Genomic DNA, 19,840 nt, shown 5'->3' with positions numbered 1-19,840 from the left:
ATATCAACTGTTCTGCGACGGCGCCTGCGTGTTGGCAGCACTGCTGCCATCAACTGGCATCTTTGAGCGACCTATAAACCCGCGCCCATGGGTGCCGCGCTGAAAATCTGTCTTCAAGACAAGGTACAGAACTCTCCACTTTTAGTAGCGATTTGTTAAAGTAATCGTCACGTGCGTCATCCAATGCAGCAGGCGGCATTGGAGATGCAACATTTTACTCGGCTCGAAGTCTGCCGTTTCTGGATCGGCAGCGCTCTACACTGCGCTTGAGAATTTGATGACACAAATGCTTGATAGTCGGTACCGTCACGACAACGACGCGACCGGCTTCGGCGGCCGCCAAGAGGCCGGCAACCTCGGCGTGGCCCTTGCGTGTCGCCTTCAAGAGCGCCGACTCGGCGTACTACGGAGCAAATCAGCACGAGCAAGCACACTGTACAAGGAGCATACAACGTCGTGCTTGTAGACGGCCGCATTGGCCGAGAGCAGCAGCGCGACAATGTCGGTATGACCGCCTTGGGCTGCAAACATCAAGGGTGACATCCCGCCCTAGTCAATCCCGAAGTTCCACTGACGTCCATCGTATGAGTGACAATCTGTTACCGCGTTGGTACAGTTGACAGCGGCTTTGGCTTGCAGTAGATAGTCCACCGTGAGCGCGTGCCCGTGCCGCGCTGCCGCCAACAGCGGCGTATCGTGTGCCTACACGCATTCTATGAAAATATCAACTTGATAGAATCGTACGGCGGTCGCCAGGTTGGGATTCGCGCCGCCTGCCGTGAGCTGCCGCACAACATCGCTGTAGCCGTGGTACGCTGCACAGTACAACGGCGACACGCCGTTCTCGTCAATAACGGATATAGTCGCAATGATGTACGAGTGCAGAATAGTATCAAGGGGATAAAAACCGTTGATGGTATGTACCGTCATCGTTTGGTTCGGGTTGGCCCCTTTGGCCAAAAGCAGCTCGACCATCGCAGTGTTGCGGTGCTTGGTCGCGGCAAAGAGTGGAAACACTTGCAGCTACGACGGCGTGAGCGCCTCTAAAAGCCCACGTTTCGATACCTTGTCCTTGCTGTCGAGGTCGGCGTTGGCGTCGACGAAGAGCTGGACGAGCGCTGTTTGGTTGTCTTTGGCTGCCATCAGAAGCGCCGACTCGCCCACCTAGTCGAGGGTTCGATTCCGATGGGCACGAGAATATTGAGATCGATGCACCGTATTCGTCGTGAGGTTGATGTTAGCACCCGCTGCGAGCAGCACTTTTGCGACCGAATAACACTGCTTGACCGTGGTAGCCACATGCAACGGTGTGAACCCCTCCTACGCCGGTATTACGCTACCTAAACTCTGCATGCTGCGCAAGTGAACGACTACCTTGTCGGCCATGTTGACGTCGGCGCGGGCCGAGACAAGCGCCGAAACGATCACAAGGTGATCCGCCAGCACGGCCATGAAAAGCGCTGTGCGTCCCACCTACACACTTTAGCATTGAGATTGAGCTTCGCATTGAGATCGCACCGCATCCTGCTGATTGACATTGACATCCGCTTTCATGAGAACGCTAGCGGTGTTTAAGTGCTTGGCTGACACGGCCGCCATGAGCGGTGACGTTCCAAGCTAGACATACAACAAACAGCCCATGAGCAGCGATACCCGACCAAGGGAATAATTTATTCCCGAGAGACGATTGTACCTTGGTGGCAAGATGCAAGTCGCCGCCAGCGGCCAGTAGCTGGCGCAGCACCGAGTCCAGGCCGGCGTTGGCCGCTAGCCACACCGCGCTGCGACCTCGCTACATTTTTGTTCTGAGCGACTCTGGACAAGAGAGGTCGATACCGAGTCGCAAGCATTGGGGTTGGTCCCCGCGGCCAGCAATGCACGCGCAATGAAGAGGTCCTTGACCTCGACGGCGAGTGCCAGCGGCGTCGTGCCCCACTACGCGTCGAGTTCAAATCGGGATCCACTCGTCGCTGCTGCGATACCGTATCTTGCTTGTTGGCATTGGCGCCAGCAGCCACCAACCGCTCGACCATCTTGGTGTTGCGCTGGCGCACACATAGCAACAGCGGCGTGATGCCATACTAGTAGCAGCGCAGTCGTGTTGGCGCTAGTGCTGGGAAGGAAGAGAGGAGGTTGTACCCACGCTGCCTTGTCGACGGTGGCGCCCGCAGTTAAGAGCATCTCGACGATGGCCGCTTGCTTGCGCTTCAAGGCGACGTACAAGGCCGGATAGCCCTACCATGCGCGACGTCGTAGCAGTGCGTCGTTGGAACGCACCTGCTTGGACGCATCGGGGCTCACGCCTTTCTCAAGCAGCAGGGCGACCGTGCTGACACCGCCGCACGCTACCGCTTCGACGAGCTTGGCTTCGTCCTATTGCCACGCGTGAGCGACTTCGACGAGGCGACAGCGACGTACGCCAAGGCCAACCCAGTCGGCGACCGCCATATTGCTTTTGCTGAATTGCTACACAACCATTTCACACGCTGGAAAGGGTGTAGACCACATGTGAAAATTGCAATCGTACCGGGTAACGTATGCGTGTGTTTTATGTTTCACACGTGGTATAGGTGAAGCGTGGCGTGAATTTCACGCGTAGGAATCGCAGCACGCGTGTTCGAGTGTGCGTGTGTTTTGATAGTTTCCCACGTGGCAGTGGTGCTTGTCGTACAGCAGACTTTGTGTCGTCGGATTGCCAACTGAATACTCGCACGTTACCGGTGCAATAGTTCAAGAACTATATAGTAGCAATAGACCATACCAACACAGGATTGATCCTGTTTATAATTAATACAAAGGCGCACTAGGCGATGGCGGCCGCCGACTCGACCAGCGGCGTCGTCTCGTCACAGCTCTTGACGACAACCTCGATAGCCTCGGGCGCCAGAATGTGCAGCACGCGACTGTGTCCTCTGGCTTTGGCCACACGCACCAGCGTTTCCTACCATACTCCATGAGCCTTCTTCGCCAATATATGTGGCAGTGTACCAGGAGTGCGTCGTCGATAACGGCACCCGCGTTCAAGAGGATGAGCAGCACATCGACGTGGCCCATCTGGACGGCCTTGACGATTGGGCGATTACCAAGCTACATGCACAACATCAGTCATTTTTGCAGGCGGCTCGGGTGGTAACGCACAGCATCGCAGAGGTTGACATCGGCGCCGGCCGCGACGAGGCAGTGGGCGACATCTGCGTGGCCAAGAAGCAAGCATACGTTAGCGCCGAGCCAAACTACATGTTGGAAATACTGAGCTTGGATTCCATTCCACAGTAGAAATACAGTACGTGATTGCACTGGTTCACGGCTGCGCCGGCAAGCAAGAGGCTCTGGACGATACCCGCGTTGCCCTTTTCGGTGGCGGCGAGGAGGGCCGAGTCGCCGAGCTAGCACATGAATGAGCGCCGATCATTGTACAGTCCATGGGCGCACCGGTGTGCACAGATTTGGGTCGGCGCCGTGGGCCAAAAGCTGCTGCACGATCTCGATGTAGCCCTTGTCGGCTGCCTGCAGCAGTGCCGTGTAGCCCAGCTACAATAGGAACATGAGATCGTACCTCTGTCCACACCAGAGGTAGGCGACGTACGTTGGTTGTTTGGTTGACGTCGACTTGCGACTGCAATAACAACGTGACGATGCGAGTGCGGCCGTGCATGGCAGCGAGGTAGACGGGCGACTCGCCAAGCTATGTCCGTTGACATGAGTGGCGCTAGCGTCGCAGAAGCTATTACCTTGTTGCTCAGATACGAGCTCGCCGATGCGTCCAGGAGCTGCTGCACGACGTCTTCGTGGCCAAAGTGGGCCGCCGCCAACAGAGGAGACGTGCCATGCTACATCTCGTTTGAGACATATTCTGTTTCAAAACAGTGGATAGTACCTGGTCGCAGCTGTGCACGTGGGCGTTGGCTGCCAGCAAGACGCGGACAATGGCCGAGTAGCCTTGCGTGGCGGCGAGAAGGAGCGGCGAGATACCATCCTAGTCCAACGTATCAATACAGTTTCAAGATATCCATCGGAATGGCTACCCGGTTGGCGTGGTTGACGTTGGCCCCCGCAGCGACCACGACCTCGACCATCGCCGTGTTGCCCGAGCGCACGGCTTGAAAGAGCACCGAGTCGCCGACCTTCAACAATTCAGAAAATGCTAAAAAGACGGAAAAACGATCGTACGAGGTTGGTCTGCTGGACGTTTGCTCGCGCATCGATCAAGAGCTGCGCCATCGCGAGCTGACCCGCCGACAGGGCCAGCATCAGCGGCGACAGGCCGTCCTACGCCCAGGATGAGCTCCTCGCCTCCGAAACAAGGATCGACATACGCGTGTGGGGCAATTGCAGTCGGCGTTGGCGGCGACCAAGAGCTTGACGACGTCGGTGTTTCCGTGGAGGACCGCGACGAGCAGCGGCGTTCGACCGTGCTACCACGAAGAGTCAGCGAGTGTTATGACGGCCGTTGATGGACCTTGTCCGGTGCATCCAGGTGCGCGTTGGCAGCGATGAGCAGCGAGAGCATGTCGGCGTTGCCGCACTCGGCGGCGCGGAAGATGGCCGATCCGCCCCACTGTCGCACAATCTTAAATGAGGTGCTGCCATACGATCGTAGGGAAGCGTACCACGTCCGTCTTGTTGACGTCCGCGTTGGCAGCTGCGAGAAGCTCGACAACGCGCGTATGGCCTTTCCCGACAGCCACCAGGAGCGGCGTGACGCCAAACTAGCGCACTGATCGTGAGAGACGACGGTCTGGTGATGGGCCGACGTACCCAGGTCGCGGCGTCGGCGTCGGCGCCAGCCTCGAGGAGCGCTTCGACGATCGAGATGTTGTTGCCCCAAGCAGCGTTGAAGAGCGCCGAGTAGCCCTAGCGTCACGTAGCGTAAGAGGTGCGGAGCGGGATGGGCGAGACATCGTACGAGCTTGCTGGCGGTCGGCGGCACACCGGCTTGAAGCAGAGCGAGGACCACGTCGGCGTCGCCGTGGGCGGCCGCGGCCGCAAGCTTGCTCTCCTCCTAGCACGTCTGCTGTGAGGTCCGTCGGTTCTAGTTGCGCGGTGGCGTGTACCCCAAGACCGATCCAGTTCATGGTCAATTGCCAAATGCGCCATAAGCTGCCTTTTCTGGGAGCTCGGGCACCATCTGGTGCGTGTGAAAATCAGTTTGCAGTGTTGTTTTTCACCTCGTTGATCGCATACCAGAATCACATTCTCACATTCTGGCCATGGGACCGATCGTAAGAGCAGTCGACGCCAGGCCATCCGCGTTCTCGACAGAGCACGATGCGAGGCGCAAGAAGCAGGTACAAAGCCGTCGCGCTCGGCGGCACCGAGAGTGGGTCGCACCATGGACACGATCCACCACGGACAGCGATCGGTTGCTGGCGTCGCAGAACGCGTCGTCCCAATACATGGTCATCCAACGATAACATTACCTCGTAGAGAGTGATTTGTGAGGCCCACTAAGAACGACAATAATAAGATGACAATGCTACAGCTCGCAGTCCTTCCCACCAGCATGAATGTGACCTTTGCATTGGACCAGCAGACACCGCTTACGCGGGCGTCGTCGTGGTATTGTATCCCTCCATGCGCGACTAGCGGGCGAGGATCCTGTGCCATGGGTGTGTTTTTCACGTCGAATCTGTAAATGCGTGGTAAATGCGTGTGGATTGCGCCAGATTGTACTGCGGAACGAGGGGTCCAAACGCTTCGCGACACATCTGCTTCAAGACCGCCTGTCCGTGGCGGAGAAATCGTACCTTCTGCGATCTTGCAACGTATGGCCAGGAGCGATTCCGAGCAGGGTACAAGAATTGGGCACTGGGATTTCTCAGCAAACGCCAGATGTGCGCCAGCTGTGGCGAAGTACGAAGTGGTCGAGCACATGGCACCTTGGGCAAATCCAAAAGGAAAAACCCACCGGATCCGGTTCCGGTTGAAGGTCCGAGCGCATCCGGAATACAGGTCGATGGACACGAAATTATCATTCCACATTCTGCCACGTCGTGCGCACAGCAGCCCGATACGGTGATGACGACGTGCCATGCCTGAGTACCAAACGACTGGCTGCGACGACTTGCCGTCGACTGGCCACGACGATTGGCCACGACGATTGGCCACGACGACTGGCTGCGACGACGACTGGCCTCGACGACGATTGGCCACGACGACTGGCCTCGACGACGACTGGCTGCGACGACGACTGGCTGCGACGACGACTGGCTGTGACGACGACTGGTCACGATGACGATTGGCCACGCGACTGGCCTCGACGACGACTGGCTGCGACGACGACTGGCCTCGACGACGACGACTGGCTGCGACGACGACTGGCTGCGACGACGACTGGCTGCGACGACGACTGGCTGTGACGACGTCTGGCTGCGACGACTTGTCGTAGTCGATGGCTGCTGCGGCGGCGACTGGCTGCAGCAATGACGCAGGGCTTAGCTAAGATATCTTAGGGCACTAGATCACTGGCACTAGATAGAGTGTTTGTCGAGTACTATAACTTGACCTCGAAGGGTGTCGACGTTTGTCTGTTGCGTCACGGTGAAACTTGCAAACCCAAGAGTCCAGTTCGTCGAGATCCGGATAAAATGAAATGGTGGTCAGGGCCTGTCGAGAGAAACATGTGGGATCCTCTAACGCGAAAGTTTTTCCTCACATCTCGATTTGCAGCGGCGGACTCTCACATCTCGGCCTTGGCGATGCCACTACTTAAAGTCCGAGCGCCAGCGACTTGACAAACGACGTCACCGGCGCCTACCAACCAATAAATTGACGACCGCCTTTCAACCAACGACGCGGTCTGACACCATCAACTGTCCATCGAGCCGCGTCCGCGCCCGACGTTCATGAAGCCGCGCCCGACGTCCAACAAGCCGCGTCCATCAGGCCGCGCCCGACATGAAACGCCCGACGTCCATGAAGCCGCGTCCATCGAGCCGCGTCCTTCGAGTCCACCGACGTCCATGAAGCCGCGTCCATCGAGCCGCGTCCTTCGAGTCCACCGACGTCCATGGAGCCGTGCCCGACGTCCATCAAGCCGCGCCCGACATGAAAAGACTGTGGCGTAGTTTCCCCAATCGTTGACGACATGAGTATAATAATAGAATGGTTTCTCTGAAAGGTCACTCCTAGCCTTTGTGTGGACTTCTCTGAAAGGTCACTCCTAGCCTTTGTGTGGACGAAGTACAATGGACGCGGTGCCACCAGCAGAGGGCTTTGTACACGACGACCTCGCGGTGCCACCAGCAGAGGGCTTTGTACACGACGACCTCGACGAATTTACAAGAACGTCCACGGGACTAAGCAAGTGTACAGGTTGCAGCCATGTCTTGAAGTGGATCGCCTTCATGGAGGGAGCCACGACAAGTCCAAACGCGACGTGCGCCAACTGCCGAACGGGTGCGGACCTCACGCGACTCGAATCCCGGGGTACCGACTGCGCGACTTTGGACGATTGGCGGGAAGCTTTCCTTGATGTCACGACTGGAACCAGCTACATGGATGAAAACGCTGTGGACGTCGACCTCTCTCCTTCCGATGGGGACCCTTCTGATACCCCCAACGAGCAAATCGACGAAGCCATAGACGCCGTCGCTGAGGCCAACGAGGAGATCATCGACGAGGAGAACGCGGCTCTTGAAAAGGCCATCGCGGTCCTCAACCACGTGCTTCGTTCTGTGGCCACAGCGGACACCGAGCATTGGCATGCGTGACGCGTCCCCATGGTCGACTGCACAACGATTGCACAGCGCGATGCTATTGTGCTTGCGTGCCGCGCCCACATCGCCGCGTCCACGTTCTACAGATTCAACCAACACAAACGACCAGAGCACAACCTCGAGAGTCGCAAGTCGCAGTACGTCTTTTACTGCAGCCAAGATCAGACACGGAGCAAGGGCAAGATCACTGCGAAGCAACGCGAGGCAAAGGCGGCCGCTGCTCGGCAACCTCAACAGCTCCTAGAGCAGTATGCCTCTACGTTGAAACGTCTCGTGGGAAAACGCAAGAAGCCTTTTGGGTGCACTGGAAATGCCAAGAAGAGGAAGCCGAGGAAGGTCAATGGAACGACAAGGATCACGGCCTCGTACGCGAGTGAGAAGTTCGACTGCAATGGCAAGTTGACGTTCGTTTTCACGAATGATGACCTCTTCATCAAGCACCGCCACGACGTGTACCACATCGGACGCGTCGACGCCTCTCCCCCGATGCCACCCGCGCTTGTGAGCCGAGTCGAGGAGATGGCTCACGACAATTCACCGTCGCAGATCTTCACGAAGCTCACGCAAGAGATGGGCGCAGAGGCGCCAAGTTTGCACCAGGTGGCATATCGATGTCGTCGCGTGCGGCAGGCGTTGTACAAGTCGGACGCCGATCCATTCGCATCTACGCTCGAGTACATCGCCAGCAGCCCCAACGTATCCGGCGGCCTCTTGGTGTCCGATTTTATTCCGTCCAACCGACAACTGCGGTGTTGCTCAGTGGTGATGGAAGGTCTGATCAAATCAATGCTCACGACGTCGGGTTTCGATTCCATGGCATACGTCCGCGAGGTCATCATGGACTCTACCTTCAACACCAACGGCACACACGTCGGCACCGAGGATGGCACGAATCCTCGGTACGAGATCTTCGTCCTCATGATTCCGTTCCGTGGGGAGGGCTACCCTATTGCCTACCTCTACGTTCCTACAACAAACGTCTCGCAGCTCAAAATCAACATCATCGCTGCATGGCTCGAGTCCATCCGAGAGAAGTTCAACCTCCATCCAGAATGGGTCCATCTCGACAAATGTTCCAGCGAGATTGGAGCCGTGGACCTCATCTGGGCCGCATCGAAGATGTCATTATGCCTTTGGCATGTCGACCAGGCCATCCGACGTCGCTTTCAAGATTCGAAAGGTACTACGGACCCGTACAACCCCACCGACGACGACTTGAACAACATCCCTCTGCACGTCATCTCCTTTCCCGACACGACCACGCATCACAAAAGTTTCGTGCCACATCCCCAAGACGCCAAGACATTGTGCAACGAAGTAGTTGCGATGATGAAGTGCCACTATTTGATGCACGCGCTACTCGACCCGAGCTTGAAGGACTCGTCACCGGATGCCATCTACAGGCAGTGCCTCAACGAGATGTACGAGTTCTGCTGTGAACGCGGACTCGACGTTGTCTGGATGTACCTCTTCACAAATTGGTAATACTTCGAAATATCTAATGACTATTTACAAGTATCCTTAAACGTAGGTACGCCCCGAACAAGTGGCGATTGTGGGCTCGGTCGTGGTACGAGCATGGTGTGTCCACATTGCGGACTAGCATGATGGCCGAATCGCACTTTCGCGTCTTCAAGGACAAGTTTCTCGCCAAAGTTACCAAAGTCCGTATCGACTACCTCACGCACATCATCGCAGTCCATGTCCACAGTTGGTACGACGCGAAGTTCAAGCGTGCCTCACGCCCGTACGGCTACGACGACCCCGCGGCGTGGGAGAACCGGTTCCACGCAGAATGGGCCGCACATTGCGCGAAGATTCTCGCTCCTCCTAAGGAACCGGCCAACAATGTCGCTCCTCCTAAGGAACCGGCCAACAATGTCGCTTCTTCGACCAAACAACCAAGTTACACCACCTCATTGCAGGATTGGACGTGCTCGTGCCCGTCGTACCCGTACTCCGAGTTTCTCATGTGCAAGCATCTCGTCCAAGCTTACATCGTCGACGTGCACGGCGTGGAATGGAAGGAAAGTGTCAATCTAGAAGCCTGTGTACGACAATATATCCATCGTCCAAGACATCCTCGTTTTGCATTTGTAGCTGACGGCTCCCAAGTACAAGGTTCGTACGCACAGAGTCCCGTTTTGGATATTCCCGTCCAGCCGCCAGGGGCTTCTCAAGCTCTCGTTTGGTGTCGATCTACCTCCGCCGCAACCCCGCCGCCAATGCAACACATCAATCGCGTCCAAACGCAAGCTCAGCGACGAAGCAGTCGCTCGTCAAGAAACCGAAGACGCAAGAATTGCCCAAGCTCTGGAGTCCGGCCCTGAAACCTGGTCTGTTTTTTACGCACTCATGCACAGATCGAAGGGCGACCCCAAGCAATTCGAAAATTGCATGAAGCCGCTCGCAACGATGATGGAGCTGATTGCGGCGGACGAGCAAAGAACCCGGGAGCGGACCCGACGGACGAATGACACGCTTACGTCTCTGACTAAATATATGTAATAGACGGCTTTCTCTAACAGTGTTGACGGTGCACTCAAACTCTGTTCTAAACCGCTGGCTAAACACAAATTACACTGCTTCGGTGATTGGATTGGAGAGCGTCCACTTCCGACACCTTTTTACGCATTCTGACACATTATTACAGTCCGGTTGCTCGCTGGGTAAAACCCGAGTTTCACCCTGACCTCGAAGTTGACCTTCGAAGATACCGCTGCATCTTTCTTTCTGGATGCATGACGATCTTCCAATCACAGCTTTTGGTCTACACGGTTCGACATATTGCTGAGAAATCCCAGTGCCCAATTCACACTCCCTATTCCGAGCCCCTCGTTGTTGCGACCGACACGTCACAGCCGTAAAAGAGAGCCGAGCAGGAAGCACTTTGCATTTGTAACGAAGCCTCACTGTCTCCAACGGCAAGAGCAACGATCCAATGCGATTCTTCTTCAATGGAAGAGTGGTCATTGCCGATTTTCGCTCGGAGATTACCGATTTTCAGGCGACCAAATTGCAGATTTGCGCTCGGTCGTGGCTGGAAAGTCCAACCCAGAGAAGAAAAGCTCGTCCCGCACACGCCCCAAATCTGAGACTTTAAAATTTTGCAGCGACGTGCCAACGTTGGCGCGTCAGAGCCTCGTCCAGTCGCGCCTCTGCATTGCGTGTCCCTAGAAGAAGGCGCGCATCGCGTTCGGCCAGCGTATGTCGGTTCTTTCAGCCATTACGAGCCGACAACGGCTGCTCCATGAGCTACACCGGCTGGTGTCATGAACCTTCCGCCACGCTTCCGCGAGGAGCCTGCTTCAATCGCGACGACGGAATGTCGCAATGGGATGAACACATCCTTGTTGCGCGGGATTATATCTACAGTGAGAGCTACGGAGCGGTCTACTGCGGCGAGCCAGCGGTGTTTGGCGGGTTCGCCTCGCGGAGCTCAGGGTACAGCTTGTTGGCGGCCGTCAAGTCTTTGAGGAACTTGTACATGTCGATCTTTTTTGCTGCAAGAGGTACTCGGTGGCTTGCACGGCGAGCGGCCCGCGGACGTCGTAGCTGCCAATGTCGATCGCCTCGTTGTGCAGCGCCAGCATCGAGCTAAAGCCGAGCGCATCTACGCAAACTGCGTCAGAGGTTACGGTGCCGTAGACAGCACGTACGCAGCGTGTCGAGGTCCGTGAGAATGCGCTTGTGGGCGGCAAGGGCCAGCGCGTCCTCTCGTCCTCACCCAAGGCGGCGGTATCCTCGTGGAGGATGGTACGCGCCGGCTCGGCCGATGGCTCCGGAAAGCTCGACGGCGGGCGAAGGATGGGCTCGCTGAGGCGCAACGGTGGGCGATCCGCCAGGCTGCGCTTTGGCTCGGCGGCGTCGTGCTCGGCGGCGGCTGGGTCGGCCGTGCTGCGGCGGCGCTTCTTGATCTTGGCGCTTGCTGGTTGCGCTTCGACCTTGAGCGCCGGGTCGCGCACCCGGTGGTTCTTGAACCAGACCTAGAGCGCATATGACCTGTCGAGCCGATGGCGATCATGTGCGTACATGCATCTGCGCCACGTCGAGGTTCAGGTGCTTGGCGATGGCCTCGCGCGCCTCCTTGTGCTCGGCGCGGTACGTGATGCCATGCTCGTCACGCTGACTCACGAGGTACTCGACCTGCGCCGCCGTCAGCCGCGACCCCGTCGCCTTGCGCGGGCCATCGTCGGCCGGACGTTGCGGCTCGCTCGTTTCCATCGCCAGACAATCGTGTGGCGCTGATTGGCTGAAAAGATCTAGAAATTGCCGTTTTCTCGTGCGATCATTGGACCAATTGCGCCAATGACATAGAGGTTGCATCGACTACAGCCAGCCACGTCATAGCGGTACCAGTCGTTGCCATGTCAAGGCGGCACGCGTCGCTCAACTGCACTTGCACCACAGCCTCGTACAAGAGCCCGAACAGCCTGCTCTTCGTCGGCTTCTCCGGCTCCTCGCCCAACACGAGTGGCCGCGACGTCACCTCGTCCCGCGGATTGCGCTCCTGCCTCCGCCTGCCTAAAATCAAGTCCCTCAACCGAGTACACACAACGAAGAAAGTCCGACAATTTTATTTAGCATAGTTTTATCTATTGTAATAGAGGACCCAATTCAACAACAACCAGTCGTTGCCATCGCGTCGCTGCAGCTCGGCAAACTACCGAAGCTCTATCGCGTACTATTGAATACCAGGTATCAAGCACGACTCTCGTGGGTGCTATACCGTTGCTACTAGTTTGCTTACGACACTTGAACTTGTCGCGCGCATGTACCTAGCATCTTTTCGCCAAGTGGCGTCACCGTAGTCTTGGTCGATCCCCGCTGCTATCCACTCTCAAAGCTACTGTCGCTCTACCTTGTCTACCATTGACGCTCTGGGCTTTCGTAGCCACTCCTCTGTAGTACCGTCGATAGCAAAGCTCTTCTTGGAGAACCATAGAGATATATATAAAACATCCCGACATGGGCTCATCGGTACTGCTTGCACGGGATGCAGACGTAAGTGATGGCGAAGCCAAGAACCGACACGAAGCCAGACACCATGAGCACCGCAGGCACACCGTACGCCGCTTGGATGTGCCCGTAGAGGTACGCACCGACGGCAGCGCCGAGCTTGCCCGCGGCGGCCGACATACCGTTGAGCTGGACGCGGACTTCGGTCGGGAAGAGCTCGGCAGGCAGCGAGAACGTGCTGACGTTCGGGCCAAAGTTGGAGAAGAAGAACGTGAGCGCATACATGACGAAGAGGAGCGACTTGAGCGGGAGGAGTGCGTGGTAGAAGAGGCCCATATGAGGAAGATGACGGCCATGACGGCAAAGCCTTGCATTTGGATGTGCTTGAAGTCCATGCGGCCGATCATGTAGAGGCTGAGGTAGTAGCCCGGCAGCGCGATCGCCGACGTGAGCACGGAGAACTGGATCGTCTGCACCATCGTCGACGCCTCTTCCGCGTACAAGCCTTCGAGGATCACGGGCGTGAAGATGATGTTGCCATAGAACGTAATGTCGAAGAGGAACCAGCCGACGGCCGTGCCAATGAACTGGCGCTCGTACGTCTTGAGCGCGGTCCAGACGCTCATCTTGTGCGGGTTGGCTTGGTTGCGCAAGTACGCGCCCGTCTCCTTCGAGACAATCGCCTCGTGCAAGACGACGAGGCCGGGAATGGCACCCGCGCCGAGAAGCACGCGCCACACGATCGCATGGTCGAGCGCCGTCTGCAGCAAGAGGTACGTCATGAGGAACGACGCGAGCTGGCCCCAGCCTTGGAACGAAAAGACTGCGGCGACGCGTTTGTTGTTGAGGACCGGGTCCGAGCTGCCTTCGGCAGCCGACGCGGCCGAGAGCGGGTAGACGCCGCCAACGCCGATGCCGAGGAGGAAGCGACAGGCTGCGAGGATCGTGTAAACGGAGCCATCGTACGGCAGGATGGCGCTCATGATGGCGCCAATGACAGTCAGCGTCAAGGTCAGGATCATGCCCTTGCGGCGGCCAAGGGCGTCACCAATGTAGCCAAAGAGGAGCTGGCCGACGATCGCACCGATGAGCGAGCACGCAGAGACGGCCGGGATCGCCGAGACGTCGCTGTCGGGCGTGGTCTCCTTGACCAGGAGCACCGCGCTGCCAATGATGGCGAGGTTGTACTAATCCATCGTGAGCTATGTCATTGAGCAACATGGATGGTAGACGTACAGCAGTGCTAAAGTTGGCAACCGCCGAAACGAGCACGCGGCGGTTGATGGTCTCGGTGAGCGAGTCGGCGCGCTCGAGGAGCGGCGAGGCCTCCTTGCTCGGCGGCAAGGCGTACACGCTCGGCGGCGACTGTACCGTGATGGCGACTTGCGGGGCGGGCGGGGCCATCGAATCCAAAAGTGACCGAGATGGCGGGCCGGTCACTGCTTGGGCCATTCTGTGGTGCCAGATTCAAGCCTCTAACGTCAATGTATACGCGGAATCTGCGCCTGGGCGTGATGACCTTCCGGATACGACCTTCAACATCCGGGTGAAAACCATGGAAAACCGGATAATGGCGATGGAACCGGACAACCTGCGACATCACGCGTGGTGATTGGTGCAATGGTTACATGGTGCGCCAATCAGACGCCGAGACGCCGACTTCAACTTCAGACAGGCGGCGGGAAGCTGTCGTGGGATCTTGCGCCAGGTCTGGTCTTTAGACTGTATGTGGCTGCGACCACCACAATAATGGGCGGCTATTCATCATGCGCCACGCAGAAGAGAGCATGGTTGTCGGGTCTTGGGTGATGCGTCGTTGGGAGGGGTTTCGTCGCATCTCGTGCGAACGGCTACTGGGAGGAAATCCATCATCGCGGGTTCAACTCCCGGCACGCGAGGTGATGTGCAAGCAGATTCGATCGCGACGGCGCGTGACGCACCGGCCTACAGGTACCTGCCACCCTTCCCCCATCCGAACGCACGAGGGACTCTTCTGCATGCCGCACCACGACCACGCTGCAGTGCGTATGTCCGACGTGGCGGCGTTGACCGAGCATTCGAAATAGAACCAGGTTCTCGATCGCAAGGAATGCGTTGCGCAGTTAGTCCTTTCTTGAGATGGCACCCGCGATCCTTGAGATGGCACCCGCGATCTTTTCGCTGGGTTTCTATGTACACGTCGTGGATTGGGTGCTGCATGGCCGCGATGTCGCCATTGCAAACGTGCTGACGACCGCGAAGTTGAAGTGCGGCTGAATCTTCGTGCGCCATGATGTTCACGAGCGGTGGTCCGAAGCCGCAGCTGAGTTGGCGCCGTTTCTGTCCCACGCGCTGAAATTTGTCTGGTCGCACTGGGCACTGCTCTGGGCGAAGGAACCGATGGCTACGGAATCTGCTTGCTCGTTGCTTGGTCCGGGTGCTGCCACGTATCGCACATACTTTTCCTCTTCGCGTACTTTGTCCGAGGCGGCTCTGTGTATTCTTGTATGCTAAGGAATCTGGTCCCTCGCTCCGAGAAGCCGTCGACTTCAACCGGGTTGTTGTCGCCGCGCCACAGTGAATCTCCAATCTCCGATGCCATTGGCTGCCTAGCATGGTTTTTCAACCAATCCGTGTCGCGTGCACCACTGTATTTGAGCCAATCCACGTGTACGATGGTGTCCCTCTGGATTGGCTAAAATGCGCGCAATAAGCCGCCTGACGTAGCCAATCACTGGACATCACGCAAAGCAGCAGCGACTATGGCAGCGAAGGCAGGCAAGATCTTCTCGGGCGAAGACAGCGAGTCCGAGGAAGAGGAAGAAGGTAGACGCGCGCTACATGCTCATGAGGCTCCATGTAGCATGCTAGATGAGCCCATGTGGGTACCGACGATCGCGCCGAGAGCGCCCGTCCTAGAGAAGGCGCCGGTACCTCCTGCGTCGCCCGCGACCGTGGCCGCCCCGACTATCGCCACCGACGACGACGCGCCCACCGAGGTTCCAATCACGCTGACCCAGCCAGCGCCGTCCCCGATCGAGATTCCGGCCTCGGCCCAAGCCACACCGCTGGCCTCGCCACTGCAACCTGTGCCGGACGAGCACGATGTCTGGCGACAAGCTTTGACCAGCCCTTTTACCGAGGTCGACGGCATGAACAAGGTACCGCCACCTATGAATCAATGCGCGTTGGATGATGGCTCATGCGCGCTGCTAGATGAGCTTGGCGGCGGCGAGCAAGCTCCAGAGCGTTTTGGACGGCACGCTCGAGCAGATCCGCGAGCTCGTCGAAAGCCAAGAGGTCGCCTGCCAGCGTTCTACGACTTGGCTCATGACGATGGTCCTGTATTAGCACTTGCTGAATGTCGTCTCGGAGCGCAACGGCAAGATCATGCGCAACGCCAAGATCGCGGGTGTCGAGCAGACCATGTCGCAGGTGCCCATCTACTTTCAAAAAGTGGTGGCGATGAAGAGTCGCATGGGCGACATCACCGCGTCGATCGAGCGCATGAAGAAGCAAGCCGAGTACCTCCAGGTCGAGGCGCAGTCGCGGGCGATCGCGAAAGAGGACCGTCGCGACAAGATGTCGCAGTGGAACAAGCTCTTGTCGGCCAAGCCCTCGGACGACCTCCAGCGCAAGATGGACGAAGGCGCGACGCTCGGTCGTAATGGTGTGTACCTCTATGTTGTCGACGCGGTAGCTGAGCAGGCTCTGGCGGCTCTGGCGACTGGAGTACCTCATGTAGACTGGAAAGGACAGGTTGGACAACACGATGGGAGATATTGACAATAAAGGCGTGGACCGGACGTGGGACATGCAACGGCGCGCGTTGATTTGAACGCATGGCGGGAAGAGCGCGGTGCGATCCCATCCCACCAAGACAGTGTCGTGAGTCAGTGCGAAGTATGTGTTGCTGCAGAATGCCAAATGATCTGATATGATGGATCGGACCAACAAATCGACAGAGCCACGAACTGCGCTCGGTCGCTTCTTCGACCCAGTATCTCGGGCGCTCGTTGTCTGGGATGTCGCTCGTGAGGTCGCGCCGATCGAACAGCAGACGTCTGGCGGACGCGATTTGATGTGCATGGGGCGAATGCGCCTCGTCGTAAAGGCTGTAGAAGGTGTGAGGAATCATCATCGCGCTTGTCTCTTATACCAATGCCCTTATCGCAAAGACCATGGCCAAGCTCAGCAGCGACGCGGTGCAAGGGCAAGAAAGCGACTACGGGTGGTCCACAATCCATCCTGACAATTGACACCGTTGCTGCGGTGCAGCGGGCCGGGACGGAAACAAGATGCACCAGTTGATGCGGATTGAGGCCGTGATTGCGAGCAACGAGACCAAGCTTGGGCCCACCAGGCATGGAAGGCGGTGAGGCCCGACAATGAAGCGACAAGCCATGGTAGCGCGGCGCTCCACGAACACGAAGGCCTCTCTCCGCTGGGCAAGTCAGGTTCGAGCGCGGCAGCGACCAACGCGTGCGAGGACGCGGCGCTGCCCACGCAACGATCGAACCATGGAACCAAGGACGAGCAAGCCAGGCATGTCCCACCCGGCTCGAGCCAGAGACGACGCTCGTCAGAGCAGCGACGGCGGGACCTGCGGCAAGCTACTGCCAGGCATGACGCCGTCACGGCGCACGATCACGACCTGGAGTCGGATGGAAAGGCCGTCGCCGCAATCGACGAATCCGGATAACGTGATTAACCGGTTACGCTATCGGTTACCGCGGTTACGCTATCGGTTACTAGTACTAGTACCAGTTATGTTCGTGGCACGTGGATGCGACCAAGCGACTGCGCGAGCGACGGGCGATGTGCTTGCCTTCCAGCGCCGCCGGTTCTTCCTATCGTCGAGGCAGACGGCCACTTGGATGCGAGGAAGAGACGACCAAGCCCCACACGGACCGAGCCCATGGGCCATTGCGATCGTCTACCTCGCTCAGGGTCGTCGTCGCCTCTGGCACGCATGCGTATGGTGTGGGAGGAGACCATGACGATTGTGGCGAGCGAGGAAGTGTCCTTCCAGCCGTACAGTACTCGTTGCAGTCGCTTCAAGTTGCGGTCGCAACGCCTCTGTCGATAGCATGCATCCAGTGTGGAGTAGCCTGGCCTTTCTGCGCCAGCTACTGAAACCACCACGCCGACGCTCTCATTCTCGGATTTGCTCCATGGTGCTCGCAGGTCTTGTCGGTGTCAAGACGGTCAAGGGCCGAGACCTCGCCCAGCTCTCGATGGCCGCGCTCGGCCGGGTCGTCGGCATCAACTTTGAAAATCGGAACTCGGAGACGATCGGGCTGCTGCTTTTCCTTGCGTTGCACAACGACGAAGTTCTTGACGAGGCGCTTGTAACGTACGCTGCATCCACCAACGCTACGGCGGCGCTCCTCGCGACGCAGGCGGCGTGGCGCGTCATCCACGACACCGTGAGCTTCCCGGTCCATCTCGAGCGCCATGGAGACTACCTCGTCATGGTCTCTGAAGACCGCAAGGTGCGCGTTGGCGTGGCCATCCCCGCGGCGGCGGCCTTCCGGGTCGTCTGGGTGTCCTTTGCGTCGCCCGTCTCGTTTGAAACCAGCATCATTGTGAGCACCCACACGGTGGTGATCACGGAGGGCCAAGTGTGCAAGGACCGAGAGGTCCTCTGTGGCGGCGAGTTCTGGCAGGTGATTTTCGACGCACTCGCATCGTGGCCCAACGGGGTCGAGCATTTGCACCGTCTGCTCACGCGCGCGATTGCTACGTATGGAAGCCTGCGCTACGACGTCGTGCGTCCGCCAGTCGACTTCGCCGTCCGTCTCGCGGGGGGTTGCCGCTCGCCCCGTTCGCGGCCATGCTCAGTGGGCCGCCGGCTCCCCCTAGCATCGACAGCATTTTGAAACAGCCGTGCTCCCCAGCGACTGAGATGGTGTTGAAGGCACTGGCTTCTCCGGCAATGGAGTGCGTGGACGATACCACGCTCCGGGTCATGCTCGACGCCGCACTCCAAGACAACATGGCAATCCTTAGCCGTGTCCAAGACGTCGAAGCTCGCGCTTTTGAGCTTGCCCGAGAGCGCGATTGGCTCCGCGAGCGCGTCGCCTCGTTGGAGGCAGCGGCGCCAGCACCATCAGCCGCTTTTGCGCCGAGCCATCGTATCAACTCGCAGCGCCGAACCTCGTTGCCGTCGTCGTTGCAGTCGCCCGCTGCCATCATGCAACCGCAGCGCCGCGTGTCGCTGCCGTCGTCGTTGCCGCCGACACCAGTCCGCCCGGGCTATCGGCCACGCGCAGCGCTCCTCGGAGCTGTGCGTCCGCTTCCGGCCCGCCGTACGCCGCCGCCCGCGCCCGGTCCGGACGTTGAGCAGCATGCGTCGTCGGCTTCCTTGACGCCTGGCGCCTTTATGGTCACGCAGTTTAACAGCATGTCGCCGGACGCGCGTCTGGCGCTCGAGCGACGCTTCGCATCCCCGCTGCTCATGCGTTCTTACCCGTCGCCGGCCCACTCGTCGCCGTTCGTGCTTGAGAGCCCGCCGTTCGACCTGAGCACACCTCCGTATCCGCCGTACGTGAGCCCATCGTCGCCCTCGTCGTTCGCATCGACGCGCCTCGTTTTCGATGCGATGACGCCGCCGCAGACCGAGCGCCGCCCGTCGCCGCCACCGACCGAAGATGACGACGCGCTTGCAGACCGAGCGCTCAACATGTCGGTCGACGAGATCGACGACGATGAAAACGAGACCATGGCTAACGCGTAGCCAAGACCCGATTTCTATTGCATTCAGGAGGGTCAAAACTCAATTCAATTCTACTTTGCCCTCGACTCGCAGTAGTAGCAGGCATCGCAATTGGAAGGGTACGTAGGCCGAAACGTTCGATCGATCGTAAGGTCAAGTACCTCCATCACCGCGACTGCGTTTCGACCTCGCGGTGATGCAGGCCACACGTCGAGCCGTCTTCTGCGACTGCCACGTATGGCGGCATGACGTCAATTGCAGCAAATTGACCAATCGGTGGCGGTACACCCAGCTGTAGGAGAGATAATGTCATTTTCAATGAATTAGCACATTAAAACGACCCTGCATTGCACACCGGAGGTGCGAGGTGGCTTCAACCTTTCATGACACACGCGTAAAAAGCCTCTCACGAGCAACGAGAGCTATAGCAATGACGCTGCGACGACATAGAAAGGACAGCACATAC

At 58.2% G+C, this 19,840-nt stretch overlaps 7 protein-coding genes and 1 pseudogene across 8 annotated transcripts; 4 read left to right on the top strand and 4 right to left on the bottom strand.

Annotated features, from left to right (window-relative positions):
* Window positions 1-214: 214 nt before the first annotated feature.
* Window positions 215-2,448, bottom strand: SPRG_09227 (hypothetical protein; the record flags this gene model as incomplete). Its single annotated transcript, XM_012348770.1, has 14 exons — window positions 215-403; window positions 451-549; window positions 604-702; window positions 745-1,023; window positions 1,066-1,164; window positions 1,216-1,320; window positions 1,375-1,473; window positions 1,519-1,617; window positions 1,694-1,792; window positions 1,837-1,935; window positions 1,983-2,081; window positions 2,140-2,235; window positions 2,278-2,373; window positions 2,419-2,448. 14 exons carry the CDS (start codon window positions 2,446-2,448, stop codon window positions 215-217), a joined length of 1,587 nt encoding a protein of 528 aa, XP_012204160.1.
* Window positions 2,449-2,753: 305 nt separating this feature from the next.
* On the bottom strand, window positions 2,754-5,075 carry SPRG_09226 (hypothetical protein; the record flags this gene model as incomplete). Its single annotated transcript, XM_012348769.1, has 16 exons — window positions 2,754-2,941; window positions 2,989-3,087; window positions 3,135-3,233; window positions 3,288-3,386; window positions 3,433-3,531; window positions 3,587-3,685; window positions 3,732-3,830; window positions 3,878-3,976; window positions 4,026-4,124; window positions 4,171-4,269; window positions 4,317-4,415; window positions 4,460-4,558; window positions 4,611-4,709; window positions 4,759-4,854; window positions 4,907-5,002; window positions 5,055-5,075. The coding sequence occupies 16 exons, from the start codon at window positions 5,073-5,075 to the stop codon at window positions 2,804-2,806; spliced, it is 1,539 nt and encodes a 512-aa protein (XP_012204159.1). The 3' UTR covers window positions 2,754-2,803.
* Window positions 5,076-8,426: 3,351 nt separating this feature from the next.
* SPRG_09225 (hypothetical protein) lies at window positions 8,427-9,321 on the top strand (the record flags this gene model as incomplete). The annotated part of the gene is made up of 2 exons (XM_012348768.1): window positions 8,427-9,170; window positions 9,250-9,321. The coding sequence occupies exons 1-2, from the start codon at window positions 8,484-8,486 to the stop codon at window positions 9,319-9,321; spliced, it is 759 nt and encodes a 252-aa protein (XP_012204158.1). The 5' UTR covers window positions 8,427-8,483.
* A 1-nt stretch (window position 9,322) lies between these two features.
* On the top strand, window positions 9,323-10,048 carry SPRG_09224 (hypothetical protein; the record flags this gene model as incomplete). The annotated part of the gene is made up of 2 exons (XM_012348767.1): window positions 9,323-9,724; window positions 9,980-10,048. The coding sequence occupies 2 exons, from the start codon at window positions 9,323-9,325 to the stop codon at window positions 10,046-10,048; spliced, it is 471 nt and encodes a 156-aa protein (XP_012204157.1).
* A 1,006-nt stretch (window positions 10,049-11,054) lies between these two features.
* Window positions 11,055-11,942, bottom strand: SPRG_09223 (hypothetical protein; the record flags this gene model as incomplete). Its single annotated transcript, XM_012348766.1, has 5 exons — window positions 11,055-11,198; window positions 11,249-11,331; window positions 11,378-11,434; window positions 11,479-11,704; window positions 11,751-11,942. The coding sequence occupies 5 exons, from the start codon at window positions 11,940-11,942 to the stop codon at window positions 11,112-11,114; spliced, it is 645 nt and encodes a 214-aa protein (XP_012204156.1). The 3' UTR covers window positions 11,055-11,111.
* A 750-nt stretch (window positions 11,943-12,692) lies between these two features.
* On the bottom strand, window positions 12,693-14,081 carry SPRG_09222 (hypothetical protein; annotated as a pseudogene; the record flags this gene model as incomplete). The annotated part of the gene is made up of 2 exons: window positions 12,693-13,864; window positions 13,914-14,081.
* Window positions 14,082-15,398: 1,317 nt separating this feature from the next.
* On the top strand, window positions 15,399-16,401 carry SPRG_09221 (hypothetical protein; the record flags this gene model as incomplete). The annotated part of the gene is made up of 5 exons (XM_012348765.1): window positions 15,399-15,482; window positions 15,528-15,817; window positions 15,873-15,956; window positions 16,008-16,330; window positions 16,365-16,401. The coding sequence occupies exons 1-5, from the start codon at window positions 15,419-15,421 to the stop codon at window positions 16,399-16,401; spliced, it is 798 nt and encodes a 265-aa protein (XP_012204155.1). The 5' UTR covers window positions 15,399-15,418.
* Window positions 16,402-17,830: 1,429 nt separating this feature from the next.
* SPRG_09220 (hypothetical protein) lies at window positions 17,831-19,395 on the top strand (the record flags this gene model as incomplete). Its single annotated transcript, XM_012348764.1, has 2 exons — window positions 17,831-18,451; window positions 18,577-19,395. 2 exons carry the CDS (start codon window positions 17,831-17,833, stop codon window positions 19,393-19,395), a joined length of 1,440 nt encoding a protein of 479 aa, XP_012204154.1.
* Between the last annotated feature and the right edge of the window lie 445 nt (window positions 19,396-19,840).

Source organism: Saprolegnia parasitica (assembly GCF_000151545.1).
Source record: "Saprolegnia parasitica CBS 223.65 unplaced genomic scaffold supercont2.47, whole genome shotgun sequence".
NCBI classification, from domain to species: Eukaryota; Oomycota; class Saprolegniomycetes; order Saprolegniales; family Saprolegniaceae; genus Saprolegnia; species Saprolegnia parasitica.
This window is presented reverse-complemented; position numbering and strand designations above follow the sequence as displayed.